General features: G+C 45.3%; 1 protein-coding gene across 1 annotated transcript in view; it reads right to left on the bottom strand.

Moving 5' to 3' along the window:
• LOC108785621 (relaxin receptor 1-like) overlaps nt 1-22,492 on the bottom strand; it is an 82,164-nt gene extending 59,672 nt beyond the window's left edge. The window contains exon 1 of the mRNA XM_018554736.1: nt 22,447-22,492. Coding sequence (XP_018410238.1) covers nt 22,447-22,492 — 46 coding nt within the window. The remainder of the gene's footprint in view (nt 1-22,446) is intronic.
• Between the last annotated feature and the right edge of the window lie 1,427 nt (nt 22,493-23,919).

The following is a 23,919-nucleotide window of genomic DNA, read 5'->3' as shown; positions in this document are numbered from 1 at the left end:
CCAGGAAGCTGGCTCCATACTGTTTGGCCGCCTCCATGCTGATTGGCCGGAAGGCCAGCTTCCCAGCCAGTCAGCATTGAACCGGCTTCCCGGCCAATCAGGAATCCGGAAGGTGGGTCATTACCCGCCTCCTGGGTTCCTGATTGGCTGGGAAGCTGGCTTCATGCCGTTTGTCAGGAATAATGTTTATTGGCCGGGAAGCTTCCTGGCTAATCAGGAATTGTTTATGACCTGGGAAGCCGACTTCCCAGCCAATGAGCATCGAACCGGCCAAACAGCAGGAACCTGAGTGGCGAGTCATTACACGCTGCCCAGCCTCCTGATTGCCCGTGAAGTCGGCTCCATGCTCCCTCATGGCACTGCCGGTCACAGGAAATCTCGCTCTGACGGGAAGATCTGGTATCGGGGAAGGTGTCGGTGCATTTGGGCGAGTACAAGTACTCAACTAAATACTTGGTACTGACACCAATACCGATACTAGTATCACTATTGGTGCATCCCTAATTCATGCAAAGCAGTGTTACTAGTCAGTACAGCTTAAAGGGCACCTGAAGCCACAACTTTTTTTTTTAAGTTTTGGATGGAGTGGAGAGGGATCAGAGCCGCTGCCAGATTTTTATTGCTGTCTGTGTCTCCGTTAGGGAGATTCGCCCTCTCTATTAGTCCTGTTGACCGTCATTATTGAAAGGGAAAGAAAACCCCACATTTTGGGTTGTCACCAGAACAGGAATAGATGGGAAAACTTTCAATGGGGACACTAGTTCTTGTGCACTGAATGTCACTCATGCAGGCTGTCATTCAACTGGGCAGACCGAGGACATCTACTGGTAGACAAGAAGTACTGCTGGGGAACGGCTACAGGTTGAAGCAAAAGCTGCTCTTCTATGTTATCTTTTAATGAGCAGTTTTTTAGGGTGGGGTGCTCCAAGCGGGAAGGTTAGTTAATCCACAGCCAGTATTATCTTCATTGTTATCTCTAACAGAACACAAACAACGTCAATTAGAAACGAATATAAACACGAATTGTCTCTGCATGGGTGGCTCGAAATCATAGGTCAGAGCTGGAAACACGCAGCTAATTAAAAGTTTGGGAAGAGAGCGGTAAACAGAGCAAAATTTATATAACGAGGAGGAAATAAAAAATAAAAAAGGGAATACAAGTGTCCCGGATAAAAGGAGCCGACGTGTGAATCATGATGTGTGCAGGGGCCGGCTCATCTCAAGGATTCTCTCACCTTCACTCGGGATACGCCGGTGCCTGAATGCAAACCGCGGACATCCATCAAGTGCCCTCCAACTCAACCCCAGCTATGCGCCGAACCAAAACACCGTTTATTAAACCGCCTCAGACATAACACCATCCCGCAATACTTTAAACAGATTTTATCCAGACTCGCGCCTCCGAGGACAGGCAAGGCAGCACTGCTTCGTATATATTTAGATACAATAAAACCAACAGGTGAATATATATCTACTGTATATATAGACACACATATATCTCAGCATCCATTGTGCTGACATGAATTCAAACTCTACGCCAGGGAGATGCTCAACGTTTGTTCAAGAAGTATACACAGACAGGAAAAGAAGAAAAAAGAGTTCTCCTGCTGATGTATTTTTTATGGATATACCATGACCTGGATGAATGGGAACCTTTACAGACACCTAGGGGAGACACGTAAGCAGAGGAGCAACGTAAGAACCTTTCCTGATGCATGGTGGTAGTAGGAGGAACCCTACCGTGAGGAATGGAGCGATATCCTATAAAAAGTATCATGGCATTACTCGGTCAATGAGACACTAGGCCATCATGAGGGTGTAGCCCATCAAGAGAAAAGGTATGATGGGGCTATAGATGGCATCACATCCCTGGAAGGAAAAGAAGAAAAAAGAGAAAGGAAATTGAGAAGCAAGACAGATACGTAGTGGGGCTGTAAGTAGAGGGTGGGTGGGGAATAGAGGTAGAAGATGGATGGTGGGTCAACAGGGTGACCAACCTCCTGGTGATTTATTTTTTATGGATATACCATGACCTGGATGAATGAGAACATTTGCAGACACCTAGGGGAGACACGTAAGCAGAGGAGCAACGTATGAACCTTTCCTGATGCATGGTGGTAGTAGGAGGAACCCTACCGAGAGGAATGGAGCAATATCCTATAAAAAGTATAATAGCATTGCCCGGTGAATGAGACACTAGGCCATCATGAGGGTGTAGCCCATCAAGAGAAAAAGGTATGATGGGGCTATAGATGGCATCACATCCCTGGAAGGAAAAGAAGAAAAAAGAGAATGGAAATTGAGAAGCAAGACAGATACGTAGTGGGGCTGTAAGTAGAGGGTGGGTGGTAGAGGTAGAAGATGGATGGTGGGTCAACAGGGTGACCAACCTCCTGGTGATTAATTTTTGTATGGATATACCATGACCTGGATGAATGAGAACCTCCACAGACACCTAGGAGAGGCACGTAAGCAGAGGAGCACCATATGAACCTTTCCTGATGCATGGTGGTAGTAGGAGAAACCCTACTGAGAGGAATGGAGTGATATCTTATACAAAGTATCATGGCATTGCCCAGTCGATGAGACACTAGGCCATCATGATTGTGTGGCCCATCAAGAGCCAGAGTATGGTGGGGCTATAGATGGCATCAAATTCCTGGAAGGAAGAGAAGAAAAAAGAGAAAGGAAATTGAGAAGCAAGACAGGAAAGTAATGGGGCTGTAAGTCAAGGGGACGTAGACGACGGATGAAAATGGACCAACAGGTGACCAACCTCCTGGTGATTTATTTTTTATGGATATACCATGACCTAGATGAATGTGAACCTTCACAGACACCTAGGAGAGGCACGTAAGCAGAGGAGCACCATATGAACCTTTCCTGATGCATCTTGATAGAAGGAGGAACCCTCCCGAGAGGAATGGAGTGATATTCTATACAAAGTATCATGGCATTGCCCAGTCGATGAGACACTAGGCCATCATGAGGGTGTAGCCCATCAAGAACCAGGGTATGGTGGGGCTATAGATGGCATCAAATGCCTGGAAGGAAAAGAAGCAAGACAGAAAAGTAGTGTTGGTTGGATGGTGGTCCAACAGGTGACCAACCTCCCTGGGCACAGATAGCAATGGCATGACTGTGACATCAGTCATGTGGTACTTCAAGTAGATGTCAACGTCATTACAAATGATACAAAGTAAATCTCATTCAGTTTATTTACCTTTTCCATTGAATTCTGATTCATAGGCTTCTTTTGAGTTACTGGACTCTCCATAGAGCCCTCTGCCGTATGCAATTTTATTATATTATTCGAATCTAAGTGGGCATTCATATATTATAATCCTCAGTATGATCTTTTTCCTGCATTCTATTTACCTTGAAGTAAGGGCTCCGTAATGCTGTGTAGGTTGGAGCCATTTCCTATGCACTTGCCTTTAATAGCTATTAAAATGGTTTATTGGCCTTGTATATAATACCTCCGCCTACAATGGTGAGGTGTACGCAGGTTGCTTTTCCTTCTTTAATATTGTTATCGCGGTGAAACATAAATGCAGAAAAATAAAATATTTGATGAATTCATATTTATCTGATATACCGTACGTTTTTTAAATAATTAAACTTGCCCCATACTGCCAGACAGTCAACTCAAGAGGGTCAGTTCACAAATGTTTTCATACAAGACTGGCACAGCTCTCTCCCGTGATTCACACATTTTTCTAATTGGATTCAAGTGTAAGAAATGTGCAAATCCTGGGGGAAAGTATGACTCTTGTGTGAAAACATTTATAAATAGACCCCTATGTATCTTACAGCCTAAACATGTAGTCAGCTAGGTGACTCAGTATTATGAATGAGTAAATCTGCCTGGGTGCAGAGCGCAAATAGTTTCATGATTCTTGTTCGAAGTTTGTGAACCCTGTAATGAACCCCCATTGAAGTCTATGGAGGGGTTTTTCATTGCTGGTAATTAGGAAGCAGGCTTCTGTCAAACAAAAGGAACAAGAAGATGGTGACTACCACGGGACACATGTGCCAATGCCAAATTTTAAAATAATCTTTAGTTATCACTACAGGGGTCACTAGCAGGAGGAAGGAGGTCCTGATTCCTCTACATAGATCTTTATTATCACTAGAGGGATCCCCAGCAGGAGGAAGGAGGTCCTGATTCATCTATATAGATCTTTAGTTATCACTAGAGGCATCTCCAGCAGGAGGAAGGGGGTCCGATTCCTCTGTATAGATGATTAGTTAGACCCAGGGGCGTATTTACCGCGAGGCAAACAAGGCTTGCACGCAAAGCTCCGTGCCGGACAGCTTTGCTTCGCTCTGCACGGCTTTGCGTGCAGTGTGTCACGGCCTTCAGAGTAGGCCCATAAACATCCGTGCTGGTGCGGGTGTCCATGCTCGGATACAGATAGGATCCATCCTGTCTGTGTACGAGTACGGACGGACGTGCAGTTCAGGTGAGCGTACAGCTGCGTCCTCCCATAGAGGAGAACAGACTGCTGCGTACAAATCACACACACCACCTGTCCTTCCCGGGAACGGCCCGATACAGCCGTGCACGTCCCACGGATCTGTACGGGCCGACTCTTAGCAGTGTGAATAAGGCTAAATAGCGCAATGTCAGACGCTGTATCCAGCGACTTGAAAGAATACGCAAAATGTCTTGTTAGATGGGGGGGGGAGCCGAGTTTCGTTTTGCCTAGGGCAGCACGAAACCTAAACACACAACTGGTTAGACCTCATTTAGAATACCATGCCCATTTCTGGAGCTCTCACTTACAAAAGATAATGATAAGAAGTTCAGAGATGGCCAACAACAATTATGGATAATACACATCAGGGGAGACTGCAGAAACATTATAGGTATAGTTGGGAGGAAAGAAGGGAGAGGGGGAACATGATGGATATCTTTAGTAAATAAGGTTTAGGAGGGCAATATTTTCAATATGAAGCTAAGATCAAGAACACGGGGACATGACCTCAAACCAACAGGAGGAAAGTTCAAAACTAACCTATGTTCCTGAAAGAGTAGTTGATGGTTGGAACAGAGGTAGTCAACAGGAAGCGAAATTAAATATTGGGACAAACAAATCTATATCGGGACAAAAAAAAAAGCCTCAAGCAGCAGCCAAGTTAGGTTCCTCACAGGGTCTAAGGGAACAACCTAATTTACCCAACTTCATTTCAGACCAGTTGTACCTTATCCATTCCTAATTTTCCGAAACAGACTTTGAGATAATAAATTTAGCTTTGACTAAAAGCTTGGCGTGGTAGACTCGTGTACTCTAGCAGTCTATTTATGGCCCGATAGTCCTCAGAAGAAGGTTCTTTTCTGTCTACGAGCCAACCGTAAAAATAGTAGTTTGGGTATCTCTGTAGCGGAGGCTTATAATAAGTCACCCATAAGGCTATAAGCAGTTCTGGCTTCTATTAATTCACAACAATCTTCAGAAGCGGGTTCATCTCGTAGATCCATTATTGGGTATTATGTTTGTTGCTATGCCGCAACGACGTGGGAGGAAACACCGCATCACTCAGCCACCGGTCTCACGAGGGTAAAACTGCAGTACATAATATTGCAGAGCATGGCTATAGATGGAAGCGAGTAGAAATCCCTAGATATGATTTATTAAATAAAAAATGAAGACAGACTCCAAACTGAGAACCTATTTACGGGCAATGCGGGACAACTGGGCAAATACAGAAGAATAGAACATAAAAAAATAAAAGAGGACCGGACAGCAACTTTGCAAATCTGCATGAATAGGTTCCATGATTGATGATGACAATGAATGTTAATGGAGGGAGGAACTCATTGTTATTCTATAATAAAAAAAAGTTGAAAATTGGACTATTAAAAGGAGAACTATGGGGTTAAGCTTTTTCCCCATAGTTCTCCTTAGGGTAATGGGAGGACACAAACTAGCGTCCTCCCGTCACCCTAGGTCTCAGTATATCGCAAGCTGTAGCTCGCGGTATACTGAGACTGAGACACAATTGTGCCGGGATCCACCCAGCTGCGTGACTGACAGCTGGCTCTGCCTATCTAGAGGCAGAGCCAGCTGTACCCGCCCCCTCCCCCGTCCGTTCCGCCAGTCAGCGCTGGTGGAGCGGGGAGGGGGGAATCCAGCCCCTCCCCTGTCACGGCAGAGAGCCGTGACAGGATCGAGAGGTGAGCGAACGCCGGTATGTGTTCGCTCACCTCCCGATCTACTGAGCCGACCTGTGATAGTCTCATTGTCACAGGTCGGCTAGAACTATGAGGTGAGTGAAAAGCACTCATCTCATAGTTCTCCTTTAATAAAAGTCACGTAGCAAGGGGACTGATATAGATTGATGTGGTGAGGATCCCAGTCTTGTCCTTTCTTAGGCGGAATCATAATATTCCAATCGTCTTATCCTTTATAAAGCCCGGTCCTTGAATTGCCCACACATAATTATATTGCAGTTCAGGTCAGAGAAGAGCAGGATGGATGAAGCTGCTTCTCCTCGGACAGGATTCTGAAGCACCCGTGACTAAGGAATGCAATATTCATTCAGTCACGAGTCTGGTTGTGCACGGAATCATAGAAATCTAAAATATCTACACTAGGATGGACAAAGTTTGACGACACCTATCACACTTATATGGCGGTCCTGAATCCTGGGTGTGCACCCCGCCCAAGGTCTGCATTTAATCAGCCCACATACCAGGTGGGTGTGCACAAATTGAGCTTGCTTTATGAATTGGTCCCACCCAGACTCCACCTCCTAATATGCAGGGGCTGCCCATTATACCCACTTTATGGACTGGTCCCACCCAGACCCCACCTCTTAATATGCAGGGGCTGCCCATTATACCCACTTTATGGACTGGTCCCACCCAGACCCTACCCCTATATATGTGGTGACTGCACACTTATGGGCACAATCCCTTTTAATAAGGTCCAGCGATCCAGTGACACGTTATCGATGGGATTCGGATCCGAAATTCAATTCGATGAGTTTACGAATATTCGTTGCGAATACCACAGAAAACCATATACAGATATTAATACTAAAGCTGGATCTCCCAGACCCGAATGGCATTTGGGAGGTCCTGAATGCAATTCGGAAATTCGGAACCTGAATGTCATTCGGGTCTGATAGCCATATACATATATTACTAAAGCTGAGGCTCCCAGACCCGAATGGCATTCAGGAGCTATATGTATATACTGTACATGGCTCCCATGTTGCCGTAACGAAAATTGGTGTTCAGACCCATTCGGATGCATTAAACCGAAAAACACATCTGATTGGCCAGAAAAGTCACGTGTCCGATTCATTTTGGTTTTTGAATGAAATTCGGACCGGATATTCGGAAACAGAAATTCGGATTCGGACACATTCGGATGCATTGGGATTTGGAAATTCTGATGTGTCCGAATATCTGAATTTTGGAAAATTTGTCCGAATTCTGAATCAGAACCAAACTAATTGCAGGACACAGTAGTGACATAGAGACCAGTGGAAGGAAGCACAGCACATGGTGGTAGACCAGACACACAGTGTAAAGCAGTGCTGAGGTTTCAGGGCTGCATGGGGTCCCCTTTGCCGGGCCAACAGGTGGCCCTATCCAACATGAAACGTTACCCCTGTCACACGGGCTTCCAATGAAGCCTACAAGTGGCCACTTCAACACAAGTTACTAAAGCATGGTCCAATGTTGTCTCCATCAGGGAACCCGCTCTGGGAAAAGTCATGCAGCCATTGCTGGAGTGAATGCAGACAGGAAGTGGCTGTATAGGGGCTTCCAGGGGATCAGCAGGTGACAACAAGGATTTTATTACATGTGGCAATTTTGTTTATGACATACGGTGCCTCGGCAAACCAAATGTCATCCGAGGCCTTATATCTGTGTCAAACACGCCGTGAAAAGACTTCCCGGTAGCAGCTCTGCAGACACCTACAAATGGTCTAATGGAGGTGATCAGCCTGGGACCTCGGAGTTTTCACGCATGATATACAGTACAGTATTACCACCATTATCCTGAGAAGGATCAGACGCACAGAACTCTTCTCCTTCCCCTTTGTTGAGTCACATTTGTTTCGGTGGCTGCCTCCTGCCTCCTTCTACGTGTGTTTGAAGTGCGGGAAAGAAAGGGATGTATATTGCACGGACACGCTGGAAATGATCTACAAGCCGTGGACGAGCTCCATAGCCTGGGGGGATGAAATGCTGGACACAAAGCGGAAGGTTCAGACGTATTCAGCTAGAAGGCCATAACCAGCGTAGAGCAGGAACATGGACCTCCAGCCACTAGGCCACCACTGCGCCGGGGTTTGATGTAACGGCTGAGTCACGGCGGCTCAGCAGAAGAGACTCGCTTAGAAGTTTTGTCTGGTGACAGAGATAGCGAACGCACAAGGCAGAGAAAAGAAACAAGACGGCTCATTGCCAACGGTGCAAAGAGAATATTCAATGACGGCGATACAACGAAAACAAAAAGTTGCATCAGATTAATAACCCCAAAAAAAACCTGCAACCTCCATATGAGGCTACAACGCTTACATTATCCATGAATCACTTTCATAACTATATGTAGTCAGAAGAACGGTGCCAGGAAGTACTTATCCGACCCTCTATAGTGAAGGAACCATCCTGGTACTCAACTGGTCCCACTGGAACCATACCAGCTGCCTCAGGGGTTCAGATTTGATACCTTCTGACTTTGTATAGTCTAGGCGTGGTCCGAGTCTGGTCTTGATCTGGACCCCGTGGGCCCCCAGCTTGGAAGCTGTAAGCCTGTTTGTATTTTTTCAGCAGGCTCTTGGCTTTCGCGTGACTCTAAAGGTGATGCGTCCTTGCCAGACCCCCCCCCAGGCCACTCTGTGATTGCCAAGCTCTGCTGTTCTTCCTGGGAGCCTGGGACTACAATAACCCTTGTCAGGATGGTGAGCAGAAAGACATCCATTTCCCCAATGTCCTGAATGTGTGCTTTTGGCCTTGGTTTGGTCTAGGTCTGGTCCTAGTCCTGTCATAGTCTGGATCGGGGGCCCTCATTGCTGCAAGGCAGAAGTGCAAACCACTAAGCACTGTGCTGACCCTCTTGGGTCCGGTATTGGTTTGGTCTTGGACTTGGTATGGTCCAGGTCTGCTCCCAATCTGGTCTTGATCTAGACCGGAAGCCCCTAGTACTGCAATAGAGAACTGTGAACCATTAAGCCATTGTCCTGCCTCTCTTATATCTGGCATTGGTATGATCTAGGTCTGGTCTTGTTTTGGACCTTTTGGCCTTGGTTTGGTCTAGGTCTGGTCCTAGTCTGCTCACAGTCTGGATCGGGGGTCCCCATTGCTGCAAAGCAGAAGTGCAAACCACTAAGCACTGTGCTGACCTTCTTTTGGTCTGGTATTGGATCGGTCTTGGACTTGGTAAGGTCTAGATATGGTCCTAGAATGGTCATAGTCTGGATTGGGGGCCCCCAGTGCTGCAAGGCAGAAGTGCAAACCCCTAAGCCATTGTGTTGCCTCTTTTTGGTCTGGCATTGGTTCGCTCTTGGACTTGGTATGGTCCAGGTCTGCTCCCAATCTGGTCTGGATCTGCAAGAGAGAACTGCTAACCACTAAGCACTATGCTTCCCCTCTTTGATCTGGCATTGGTTCGGTCTTGGACTTGGTATGATCTAGGTCTGGTCTTGTTTTGGATCGGGGACCCCCAGTGCTGAAAAGAAAAAAAAATGTGCACACCTCAGGCACTGTGCTGCCCCTATTTGGTCTGGTAATGATTGTGTCTTGGACTTGGTATGTTCCAGATATGGTCTCGGTAAAACTGTGAACCTGGAAGCACTCAACTCTGTGCACATCCGTGTTCAAAGCCATCAAAATCCCAATTGCAAAGTCGGTCAAACAACCCATAAGAGTAACTGGCTGGAGCAGAGTGCAGGAGAGACATTAGGGGTCTAATAAGGAGGGGGGGGGGACAACTGTGGAGGAGGAGGAGGACGGGGCGGACCACATACATCCTGTGTACTTTGATGAAGTGTTTTGGGCGTGTGTGGTACTTCCCCGGTCCAGTACTGGCTAAACAAAACATTAAAAGTGGATTCTTTATATTACTGAACCGGAAATCACAGAGGAACATGGACTTGATACGTCGGATGACCTGTACCGACCTGATTCTCTGCTCCTGGACCTCCATTTTTAGGTTTTTGTTTTTTTCTAAGCGCTCCTGTCAGGAACATATTCAATGAGAGACTTTTAGAGCTGCTGAAACGTCCTCTTTAAAAGCTCCTTCTTATCATGTGATTCCTAAACATTCATGTCGATGACCCGCAAATACATTTCTAAGCCAACGTTCAATAAATCTCGTTTACGGCATCGGAATTCCATCCCAAAAATTCCAACCAGATGGAAGCAGATTCCGAACTTTGTGAAGCCGTAAATTCAAAAGGCGGTTAGATCTGCGAGTCAGACACTTTACATGCAACCTTCAATGGACGGACACAATAGAGCCCATCTCCGGCCTCCCTTCAGCCTTCTATCTGACCTCCATCCTCCCCTTCACTCTTCTATCTGACCTACGTCCTCCCTTCAGTATTATATCTGACCCCCGTCCTTCCTTTCAGTCTTATATCTGACCTCCATCCTTCCCTTCAGTCTTCTATGTGACCTTCGTCCTTCCCTTCACTCTTCTATCTGACCTACGTCCTCCCTTCAGTCTTATATCTGACCTCTGTCCTTCCCTTCAGTCTTATATCTGACCTCCGTCCTTCCCTTCTGTCTTATATCTGACCTCAGTCCATCCTTTAAGTCTTCTATCTCACCTCCGTCAGTCAGATAGAGCCCGCCTCATTTCCCGGGCTGGAGGACATCCAGCATCATCTAGCCTTTCTTGTCCAGCCTGACTGTTTCTGGCCCCGCCCCTTTCATTCATTGGATCCAGACTGACACCCACCCATCAAGGCATTTTTACATTAGCATAACTCCTCCCATGATCCAGCCCACTGCTTGCATCAGGGCTGAGGGCTCTTGAGAGGAGTACTGAGGCACCAGACATGGCCTGCCTGACTTTTATATAGGAGCACAGAGACCCAGTGATGACATCACCGGGGGGGGGATGGTAAGGGAACACAAGCAGATGAATAAACTCTGTAGCAAGGTATACATTGTATCTCCTCGGCTCTCCCGGCGTATCGCTGCAAATCGTTCCATTCATTCTCTCGGCGGGTCTCTTCATATCCTGGACATGAAAAGGTCTCCTGACAATAAACGTTACGAGAGTTTATAAAGAATTAATAGCGGAGAGCGTGAGGCCGCGCCATTCATCTCTCACGGGTCAGGAGCGCGGCGTCCCACTCATTTCCAGGGTCATGGCCTCCCTGATAGAAATCCTTCACGCCTCATTAGTTGTCCTAACATGAGAGAAAAGTCCGACGAATCGAACGTAGAGAGATGGCGGCCGGTGGATTGTGGGAGGGGCTTTTAAATCCGAGCTCCGGGGGAGATATAAAAGATACAAAGTAACTCAGCTCTGTATCCATGTAACAAGAATAAGTAACGGGATATTACCTTACTGTACAGCAGAGCTCAGACTGGGAGAAGGAGGGGCAGGGCTGGGAGCCAATCAGGGTGTGCTGTATGCAAATGTTCTGACAAGAAACATGCTGATAGCGAGAGAGAGCAGAAGGGTGAGCTCATCGGTCTGCTGCTCCTCTTTCGCTGTTCATTCCGCTGTCTGGGCTATAGAACGGACAGGTAAAGTGACTTTGATGCTGATTTACTAAAGTAGTTAGGAATGTTGACACAATAAATTGTGTATCTTGCAACTACTTGTACTCATTCTGATGGTCAGCATCATTCAACCCATTTCCTCTGAGCCCAGGTCATCCCGGACGAGCCCCCAACCTGTGACTGAACAGTGAAAAGAGAAGGGGCACAGTGATGAGCTCATCTCTCCATCACTCAGCTATCTCCTCCTATCAGCACGCTTCTTGTCAGAACTGACTGGCTCTTGGTTATGCTCCTTTCTCTCACTCTTCTGTCCTGCTCTACAGGGACTGCCAGAGGCTCATTCTGATGGCCAGCATCATCCAACTCACTTCCCCTAAGTCCAGGTTATCCCAGACCAGCCCCCAGCCTGTGACTAGACAGAGAAGGAGAAGCAGCATAGTAACAAGCTCACCTTTCTGTCACCCTACTCTCTCCTCCTATCAACATGTTTCTTGTCAGCTCATAAACTGACTGGCTCCTTTGGGATGCTCCTTTCTTTCACTCTTCTGTCCTGCTCTGCAGGGACTTTTGATGGCCAGCATAATTCAACCCACTTCCCCTGAGCCCAGGTCATCCCGGACCACCCCCCAGCCTGTGACTGGCACGAGAAGGAGAAGCAGCATAGCGATGAGCTCAACTCCTGTTACTCTGCTCCTTTCTCCTATGAGTATGCTTCTTGTCAGAGCTGATAGGCTGTTTGTGCTGCTTCTTCCTTTCACGCTCCAGCTCTGCTGTACAGGAGGCTGATATCAGGTCTGAGTCAGGTGTTTACACTGCTACATTGAAAAGAATACATTTAATGATAATCAATATTGATTAATGATGATTAATGATGTATTGATGATGTATCTGTGCTGATTAATGATGTATCGGTGATGATTAATGATGTATTGATGATTGATGATGTATTGATGATGATTAATGATGTATTGATGATTAATGATGTATTGATGATGATTCATGATGTATTGATGATGATTCATGATATATTGATGATGATTAATGATGTATTCATGATGATTAAAGATGTATTGATGATGGATGATGTATTGATGATTGATGATGATTAATGATGTATTGATGATGATTAATGATGTATTGATGATGATTCATGATATATTGATGATGTATCTGTGCTTATTAATGATGTATCGGTGATGATTAATGCTGTATTGATTATTGATGATGTATTGATGATTCATGATGTATTGATGATGATTCATGATGTATTGATGATGATTAATGTTGTATTGATGATGATTCATAATGTATTGGTGATGATTAATGATGTATTGATGATGATTCATGATGTATTGATAATGATTAGAGAGCTGCGTTGATTTGTGCCTCGTATATCAGCCCGGCATTCATCCCTCGTTCACCTTTGTATCCAGTTCCGCCTGATTTGTAACATTTTTATCTTTCATCATGAAGGTGGCAGAGGCTATGATTGGTCGGTCGCGGTTACTTAGTTGCTTCTACGTCCGGAATCATTTTAATCAAATGGCATTGTTTAGAGAATGCAGAGAAAATTGCGGCTAGGCGCACCATTCACCGCCGGTGACAGCGATATTTTATTAGGAGGACTGAACATGACTGATCATTACAGCCGAATATTACCAAGAGAAACGTCTTCCGTCCAGAGGAAGAACATCAACAAAACAAACAATTCTCCATAAGACAGAGACAAAAGAAACTTCCTATTGGGGAAAGTATAAAGAATCCAGATCACCAACATCTCATACAGGCAACTTAACATTATAACAATCCCTCCTGATCCTTCCATGGAAGTATCAGGCACTTCCTGTTATAGGGTGACAACGCTCTGTCTTTGTTCAGATACTTCCTGTTATAGATGACAATACTCTGTCCTTGTTCAGACACTTCCTGTTATAGGGTGACAAGGCTCTGTCCTTGTTCAGGAACTTCCTGTTATAGGGTGACAACGCTCTGTCCTTGTTCAGGCACTTCCTGTTATAGGGTGACAATGCTCTGTCCTTGTTCAGACACTAACTGTTATAGGGTGACAACGCTCTGTTCTTCTTCAGACAATTCCTGTTATTGGGTGACAATGCTCTGTCCTTGATCAGGCACTTCCTGTTATACAGTGACAACGCTCTGTTCCGGTCTCCTAATTGTTCACCTGTATTTTCACCCTGTCACATGGCCTGTATCAGCACACATTACTCGGACATGGTCTACTGTTGTCACCCTCAGGAAACCCGCCCTGCGAAATGCCATGTAGCCATCACTGGAGTGCATGTAGACAGGAAGTGGCCGCAATGAGGCCGCAGGCGATCAGCAGCACTGAGATAGAACAAAGGAGGAGAAAAAAGGCAAAAGCAAGGATTTTATTTTATAAAATGACAATTGTATATTATACTCGGAGCACACTGCCAGCCCCTCAGTTCAGGTTTACATCTTCTTTGAGATCCTTAAAGCAAATATTTAGGTAACATTGTAGACATCACGCAGTTTGGTGTAAATCTAACACTTTCAGTGTATCCTGAGGGTGCCAGATGTTTAGTAAAGCTTTTATATTTGTATATCCATTGTGCATGTCGAGGCAGCTTCGCTCAGACCATTTCATTGTTACAAATCTGTTAGTATTACAGAACGTCACCCTATAACAGGAAGTGCCTGGACAAGGACAGAGCATTGTCACCCTATAACAGGAAGTGCCTGAACACAGACAGAGTATTGTCACCCTATAACAGGAAGTGCCTGGACAAGGACAGAGCATTGTCACCCTATAACAGGAAGTGCCTGGACAAGGACAGAACATTGTCACCCTATAACAGGAAGTGCCTGAACACAGACAGAGTATTGTCACCCTATAACAGGAAGTGTCTGAACAAGGACAGGATATTGTCACTCTATAACAGGAAGTGCGTGAACAAGGACAGAGCATTGCCACCCTATAACAGGAAGCGCCTGAACAAGGACAGAGCATTGTCACCCTATAACAGGAAGTGCCTGATCAAGGACAGAGCATTGTCACCCTATAACAGGAAGTGCCTGAACAAGGACAGAACATTGTCATCTTATAACAGGAAGTGTCTGAACAAGGACAGAGCATTGTCACCCTAAGACAGGAAGTGAGTGCCTGAACAAGGACAGAGAATTGTCACCCTAAGACAGGAAGTGCCTAAACAAGGACCTTCATGGCAGGATAACCAGGGATTATTATAATAAAAGCTGCAACAAAGCTGCCATCTCTACAGATGTGCAAGAGACATTTTGTCTGTATTGTCTTGGTGGAATTACAGCAGGGGGAGGAGACAAGACCAGTCACCCTACACATGGAGAGAGAGCAACAATGACCGGTCTTTATTACAGGAGAGGGCGGAGTTCAGCTTTTATAAGATGATCGTGAACAATAATCTGCCAGATAACTAACATTCTCTGACTTGGTTGGATTGCGTATAATGAGAGACAAAGTTTTACAAATAGATCCCAGGTTACATAATAAACTCTGTAATAACATTGATCCAGCGCTCTCCTCTGAACGTGGTATGTGTATAAAGCAGTGAATGAGACATTCACCAGACATTTACGGCAGGTGTATCTTCCTGGGACATGGGTTTCAGATTGCAGTGCTTGATTCACCGGCAGTAAATGTTTGATGAACGTCGCAGAATATATAAAATTATATAAAAACAGATACATATCCTCGTACATAAAAAATCTGTAACAAATACGAGAAGATGAGTCTTATATATCATGTAATATGGTATAAACTTTGGGATATTTAGATGAGAGTTGTATCAATTTCACCAAAGTACACTATAATGTCAAAAATAAGTGAACCCCCCCACCAAATGATGGAGTTCAGGTTTCTCCAATGTAGGTTCTCCTACTTCTACATCATACAAAGACATTGTAGACACTTGAGCTCTTCCAACCTTGTGGTCACAGTTTGGTGAAGATCCTTTTCTGTTCCACCATGACTGTCCCCTGTGTACAAAGCCAGCTCCATAAAGACATGGTGTGACCAGTTTACTCAGGCTCCTCCACACCAGAGCCCCAAACTCAACCCTGTGGAACATAGGAACATCTTTGGGAATATACGTGTTCCATAGGAATTGAGTTCAGGTGCACAAAGCCACCTCCTTGAGGAGATGATATGACCAGTTTTGGCAGAGGAACCAGAGTGTCCTGCACAGAGCCCCGACCTCAACCCTACTGAACACCTTTGAGATGAATTGGAACGCTGATTATGAACTAGGTCTTCTCATCCAACATCGGTACCTGACATCACAAATGGGACAAATTCCCACAGACACTCTCCATAATGTTGTGAAAAACCTTCACAGAAGAGTGTAGTTTGTTATGGCAACAAAGGGGGCAACTCCATATTAGTGGCCATGGTTTTGGAATGGGATGTCCAAGAAGGTCATGTAGGTGTCATGGTCCAAGGGACAAGGGGCAACTCCATATTAATGGCCATGGTTTTGGAATGGGATGTCTAAGAAGCTCATGTAGGTGTCATGGACCAAGGGACAACCATATTAATAGTCATGGTTTTTGGAATGGGATGTCCAACAAACTCATATAGGTGTTACAGTCCAAGGGACAACTCCATATTAATGGTCATGGTTTTGGAATGGGATGTCCAACAAGCTCATATAGGTGTCATGTTCCAAGGGACAACTCCATATTATTGGTCATGGTTTTGGAATGGGATGTCCAACAAGCTCACATAGGTGTCATGGTCCAAGGGACAACTCCATATTAATGGTAAGGTTTTGGAATGGGATGTCCAACAAACTCATATAGGTGTTACAGTCCAAGGGACAACTCCATATTAATGGTCATGGTTTTGGAATGGGATGTCCAACAAGCTCATATAGGTGTCATGTTCCAAGGGACAACTCCATATTATTGGTCATGGTTTTGGAATGGGATGTCCAACAAGCTCACATAGGTGTCATGGTCCAAGGGACAACTCCATATTATTGGTCATGGTTTTGAAATGGGATGCCCAACAAACTCATATAGGTGTCATGGTCCAAGAGACAACTCCATATTATGGTCATGGTTTTGGAATGGGATGTCTAACAAGCTCAAATACATATGATGGCCAAAGGGACAAGGGGTGACTCTATATTAATGGCCATGGGGGGAACTCCATATTAACGGTCATGGTTTTAGAATGGGATGTCCAAGAAGCTCATATAGGTGTCATGGTCCAAGAGACAACTCCATATTATGGTCATGGTTTTGGAATGGGATGTCCAACAAGCTCAAATAGATATGATGGCCAAAGGGACAAGGGGCGACTCTATATTAATGGCCATGGGGGGAACTCCATATTAACGGTCATGGTTTTAGAATGGGATGTCCAAGAAGCTCATATAGTGTGATGTTGATGGTCAGAGGTCCACAGACATTGTGCTTAATGGTCTCTGTATTTGATGAATTATTTATTGATCTGCAGATCTTTTTCTCACTGTTGGGAAGAATTGATGATGCAGTAAAGAGTGAAAAGCATCATATTTATAAATATTAAAATCCTTTCCCTCACGTTCCTACAAAAAGAAATGATCCAGAAGACGTAATCCGTGAAATGAGATATCGCCGGTGAAATATCACCGTGGATTCCAGGTGCCCGGGGATGCTCTCCGGGTTTTATTTATGACCTCGCAAGGTGCCCTTCTGATTTATGAACCTCTGCAACCTGCTGGAACGGATCTGGAGGGTCGGAGGCTTGGAAGTGCTGCCGCCCAAGTGCTGAGGTATGGACTTGGACGGGAGGAAGAGTCTGCGGAAGCCAGAGCATTGCACCCATTGCCATCCACTGATACCTTCCATGAAGAAGTCTGCGTTTATCGGGTGGAATTTCCATTTGAGATGTTACAGGTCCTTTACAGAGCCGAGACCATATATTTGGGATACGCCATTTAATGAAGAGGGATCAATGACCGAGTCCCTCCACGCGGATACAAAAGACAAAAACTAACACAGTCCTATGTAAGCACCTGACTCAGGATCAGCCTCATGCAGTACTCTGTCTGGGAGAGGGAGGAGCAACCATGGGAGCTCAGTGCAGACTTTTTCACAAGAATCGTGCTCATGGAAGGAGACAGCAGAGTGTCCAGAAGAAGGACCTGTGCGGTCGGCAGGCTTGTGGTGGAGAGAGGACACCCCAGTATTCCTTAAAGGAGCATGCACTCTTCCCAATACTTAGTGCCGGCATGTGACACTGGTTTACAGATCGAGAACTGAATGACCACAAACTGCTCACGGCTTCTCCCTCTGGCTGTCAATCACTGCTCCCCTCCTCTCTCTCTGCTTCTAGACAGACAGGAGGGGGACGGGCACAGCTGGCTCTGTCTCTAGAGAGGCAGAGCCAGCTGTCAATCAGGCAGCGAGGTGGATCCTGACAATACTGTCGGGATCCTTCCTGGCTACAGCGCAGCTCTCTCCGCTGTCAGCAGCCTATAGCGGGACTTTGGGTCACAGGAGGACATCAGTAAATATACACCTGTGACCCATAAGAGGGCTAGAGCCAAAAAAAGGTTTGGCCTTAGTCCTCTTTTACCTGCATATTGTGTCAGCCACCCGGCTGTTCTGTCTGGCAGAGCTGTCTCAATCTCAGCTCTGGGTGGACTGGAGGTCAGCTATTGGGACCACCCTTTTGCTGTTATGACCTCCTACAAGCGAGATCCATAGCCAGACACCAGCTTCTGAGATCGTAAATAAAAAATAATAAAATAAAACATTTAAAAAAAATTTAATAAAAAGTAAAAAATACTAAATAAAATAAATTGAAATTTAAAAAAAGTAAAAGTCAAATAATAAAATAAACAAAAATTAAAAAAATAAAAAAGTAGAAAATAATAAAATAAAAAAATTAAAAAAAAATTAAAAAAGTTTAAATCAACCCTGTCGCCCCTGCCATCTGGTTGCCCTTCTCCATTGCGTTGGCGTGGAGGGGAGCGCATTGAGGAACATGGCCCCGGGGCAGCAGAGAGAGTAAATCCAGCCCTGATTGCATATCTATATGAGCAGAGAGTGACTTTCATGAGGACTCCATCCAATTGTTTTTTCTATTGTTTAATCTGATTAATAAAAATTTAACATTATGAGGGAAATTTATCAAAACTGGGGCAGACAGAACCTAGAGCAGTTGCCCATGGCAACCAATCAGCATCCACCTTTCATTTTCAAACCTTAAAGGAGAACTATGAGATGAGTGCTTTTCGTAGCTGTAGCTCGCGGTATACAGAGCTTAGGGTAACGGGAGGACGCTAGTTTGTGTCCTCCTTTACCCTAAGGAGAACTATGGGGAAAACCCCTGACCCCATAGTTCTCCTTTTAACTGAACAAACTGAAGAGAGAAGCTGATTGGTTGCCGTAGACAACTGCTCCAGATTCTTCTGCTTCAGTTGTGATAAATTCCCCCTATATATCATGTCCATTCCCCTAAAATCACACGTTTGTTTTTAAGTGGCATCATTTATGTCTTCCTTATATTATAAAGCGCTGCGCAAACTGTCGGCACTATATAAATCCTGAATAATAATAATAATTTATTCATAATAAGAAGCAAAATAATACATTTTTCACATATTTGATATTCTCTATAGAAGGGTTTCTGGTGAATCAAATTGTTAAACATCGGCCTTGAGCAGGAGGATACAAAGACCCGGAGGAGGCGCGATGTTCTGCAGAACGTAATAACTTAATAACGTGATTTAGCGGGGAGCTTTTATCGGCTCGCTCTCAGAAATATACACACCGTACATCTGAAAAGGACATTTTCAACGTTTTATGGAAAGCCGAAAGATACATTGTAACATTTTAATGGGCTGCTGCGTTTTGTCACCTCGTACAACCCCCTCTTCCCCCCGCTTCCTTACTCCGTCCAAACTTGGGTGAAAATTGGGAGGTTTTGGTGAACGGATTGGAGCCAGAAGGGAATCGGGATTAAAGCTGAAGTTGAATCGGCTTCTATTTTGCTCTCCGGGTTAAAGAAATACAAAAATGTGTTTTCTGTTTTCATGAAATACTTAAGGGAAGGATGAAGGTCAGATATAAGACTGAAGGGAAGGATGAAGATCAGATAAGACTGAAGGGAAGGATGGAGGTCAGATAGAAGACTGAAGGGGAGGACGGAGGTCAGATATAAGACTGAAGGGAAGGATGAAGGTCAGATAGAAGACTGAAGGGAAGGACAGAGGTCAGATAGAAGACTAAAGCGAAGGATGGAGGTCAGATAGAAGACTGAAGGGAAAGATGGAGGTCAGATAGAAGACTGAAGGGAAAGACGGAGGTCAGATAAGACTGAAGGGAAGGATGGAGGTCATATAGAAGACTGAAGGGAAGGACGGAGGTCAGAGAGAAGACTGACGGGAAGGACGGAGGTCAGGTAGAAAACTGAAGGGAAAGACGGAGGTCAGATAGAAGACTGAAGGTAAGGATGGAGGTCAGATAGAAGACTGAAGGGGAGGACGGAGGTCAGATAGAAGACTGAAGGGGAGGACGGAGGTCAGATAGAAGACTGAAGGGGAGGACGGAGGTCAGATAGAAGACTGAAGGGGAGGACGGAGGTCAGATAGAAGACTGAAGGGGAGGACGGAGGTCAGATAGAAGACTGAAGGGGAGGACGGAGGTCAGATAGAAGACTGAAGGGGAGGACGGAGGTCAGATAGAAGACTGAAGGGGAGGACGGAGGTCAGATAGAAGACTGAAGGGGAGGACGGAGGTCAGAGAGAAGACTGAAGGGAAGGACGGAGGTCAGGTAGAAAACTGAAGGGAAAGACTGAGGTCAGATAGAAGACTGAAGGGAAGGATGGAGGTCAGATAGAAGACTGAAGGGAAGGATGGAGGTCAGATAGAAGACTGAAGGGAAGGATGAAGGTCAGATAGAAGACTGAAGGGGAGGCCGGAGGTCAGATAGAAGACTGAAGGGAAGGACGGAGGTCAGATAGAAGACTGAAGGGAAGGACGGAGGTCAGATAGAAGACTGAAGGGAAGGATGGAGGTCAGATATAAGACTGAAGGGAAGGATGAAGGTCAGATAGAAGACTGAAGGGGAGGACGGAGGTCAGATAGAAGACTGAAGGGGGTGTCGGTAGAAATGAAGGGTGCATTGGACTATAATTGGCTCCTGAGGGTTATAGAAGATCCCCGGACTCGTTCCGGCCTCCTCGTTATTGTTGTTACATTAGAATTGTTTCTTTTTACAGAGAGAGATCTCAGCGCGATATGACGGGAATAACGATCAATTACACAACAAAAGGGAACAAAACACAAAGAACACCAACGGAGCCAATTCATCGACGTTTTCACCCAAGATTCACACAATCACCTTCACTAAGTTGTATCTCGGGTGAAAACATCGATGAATTGGCCCCCCGAGATCAAACTAAACTGCTCTGAACACTTCACATCCCGAACAGACCAATCAGAGAGTTCAGAACACAATGCGTCCTCTCCGGGGATCCAATTGCTGATCCCGACCAAGAGATCGGTTCAGTGACGCTGGATGCCGATGATGATGATGACGGCTCTACATTTACTTTATTGACAACAAGGACGGTGACAACGTTTAACATTGAGTCGGAGACACAGAAACTTCTATGAACTATGAACAATGAGAAGAAGAACAATGAACACGACTCAGACAAGAAGACGAGGCCGGAGAGGAGGCCACAAATCTGGGACCGCAATCACAGCAACTCCACCGCAGTAAGTTGGCTCTCACGCTGCCTCTGGTTGGGGGTCTGACACGTGGGCGCCATCTTGTCTGTGAGTCACAACACTAAATCCTCCAAGCAGGGCCGCCATTGGCCGATCAACAAGGTCACAACGCAGGTGAAGAACCACAAAACACACCAACCGGGAGAACCCAACTCAATGCAATTCACTGAACGATGGCGGATCCCGAGAGCCAGCAACCACATTCAGTCCACAAGCCAAGATCCAAACTATCTATCTATCTATCTATCTATCTATCTATCTATCTATCTATCTATCTATCTATCTATCTGTCTGTCTGTCTGTCTGTCTGTCTATCTGTCTGTCTATCTATCTATCTGTCTATCTATCTGTCTGTCTGTCTGTCTGTCTATCTATCTGTCTTTCTTTTTTCTTTCTTTCTTTCTTTCTTTCTTTCTTTCTTTCTTTCTTTCTTTCTTTCTTTCTTTCTATCTATCTATCTATCTATCTATCTATCTATCTACCTACCTGTCTTTCTTTCTTTCTTTCTTTCTATCTATCTTTTTTTCTTTCTTTCTTTCTTTCTTTCTTTCTTTCTTTCTTTCTTTCTTTCTTTCTTTCTTTCTTTCTTTTTATCTATTATACATTATTATATATCCATATCTAGTTTTCTGAATATCTATCTTCTTTCTATCTATCTATCTATCTATCTATCTATCTATCTATCTATCTATCTATCTTCATCTATCTATCTATCTATCTATCTATCTATCTGTCTGTCTGTCTGTCTGTCTGTCTTTCTTTCTTTCTTTCTTTCTTTCTTTCTTTCTTTCTTTCTTTCTATCTATTATACATTAATATATATCCATATCTAGTTGTTTGAATATCTATCTTCTCTCTCTCTCTCTCCCCCTTCCTGGCTCTGTCTGCGCTCACCTGCCTACCTCTCGTCTCTCCCCCTATCTCATACACAGCAGCGCAATGAGATGGGATCAGAGTAGGGATCTGTGTGAAGAAAGTGCGGGAAATTGGGAACTCACCTGTGGCTGCGGAGAGCAGGGAAGCGATGGAGAGAAGGAGAATCATCCTCCAGTCTGCGAGCTCTGCCAGATACTGAAGTCCAGGATGGAGAGGGATGAGGAGGGGAAGGAGGGGGAGAGGCAGAGCCGTTCCCTCTCTCTCTCTCTCTCTGGCAGCGCAGGGAAATGCGGCTCAGCTCCACCTGTGTATCCCATCCGCTGGCTGTGTCTGCACGTGCACGCCAATGTTCGCTCTCATGCGCAGTCGCGTCTTGCACCTCGACCTACAATGTGTAACGCGTATGATAAAGCATGTATCGAATTTTCAAACCAAGAGCCCGACAGCTGCATGAGAGAGGAGGGGACCTTAACCCGCCGGATGAATGTCCCTCTCAAACACCAAGATGGCCACCGGCGGTAAAGTGTGCGTGACATTAATGAAGTAGGCGCCGTGTGACAGTTCCTGCCCTTAAGCTCCATCTAAGGTCCCTATCACACATGCTAGGGCCAATCTAGACAGGAGCCAACCAACCTACTAGCATGGCGTGTGGGAGAAGACCCGGACAAGCACGGGGAGAACATGCAAACTCTATGCAGATAGTGTCCTGATTGGGATTTGATCCTGGGGACCCCCGGTTGCTGCAAGGCAGAAGTGCTCTATTATAATCACCATCATGTGTAATGTCATATGCTGGCTGGTGCTTGACCTTCTGAGCATGCGCACAAAGATCCACGCATGTGCGGCCCAATACCCCTCTGAGAATTTTTCATATGGAACTTTTTTTTCTTACAGATCCCTTTGAAGATAGCCACGCACACTGGAAGCGGTTGTATTTCTATATGGTACACATCATTTATACATCTAACAGCACTTAGATGGACCCAAAAACAGTCCATATTTTAGGGATGAAGGGCTTAGCCGGTGTGTGTTTGGATGCTGAATCATGCATTCCAGACTTCTTAGTAAATTCTGCTTTCACATGCTATGCTAGCTATTCTCAGTCTTTTCTCAGTCATGAGACCCTTTAAAAGTATGCAAATTCCCGAGGCACCCCAAGTCTAATATGCTAGCCTTCTTCACATCAGAGCCCCACCCTTTCACCTCAGAGGCACCCTTCACATCAGAAGCCCCCTTCACAATAGAGTCCCCCTCTTTCACATCAGAAGCATTTTTTACATAAAAGCCCCCCTCTTTCACATCAGAAGCCCCCTTCAAATCAGAGCCCCCCTCTTTCAAATCAGAGCCCCCCTCTTTTACATTAGAAGGCCCCCTTCAAATCAGAGCCCCCCTCTTTCATATCAGCTGTAGCTTGCGGTATACTGAGCTTTGGGTGACGGGAGGACGCTAGTTTGTGTCCTTCCGTTACCCTTAGGAGAACTATGGGGAAAAGCACTGGCCCCATAGTTCTCCTTTAATAAGGTCTGAGGAAATGACAAAGCTTATTTCCTCCATATCAGTCATAAACCCCCGGAGCCCCTAACCATGTGTAGGTG

This window comes from Nanorana parkeri, unplaced genomic scaffold, assembly GCF_000935625.1.
Source record: "Nanorana parkeri isolate BGI_ZX_2015 unplaced genomic scaffold, ASM93562v1 scaffold171, whole genome shotgun sequence".
Classification (NCBI taxonomy): Eukaryota; Metazoa; Chordata; class Amphibia; order Anura; family Dicroglossidae; genus Nanorana; species Nanorana parkeri.
The sequence above is the reverse complement of the archived record's forward strand: the minus strand, read 5'-3'. Positions and strand labels throughout refer to the sequence as shown.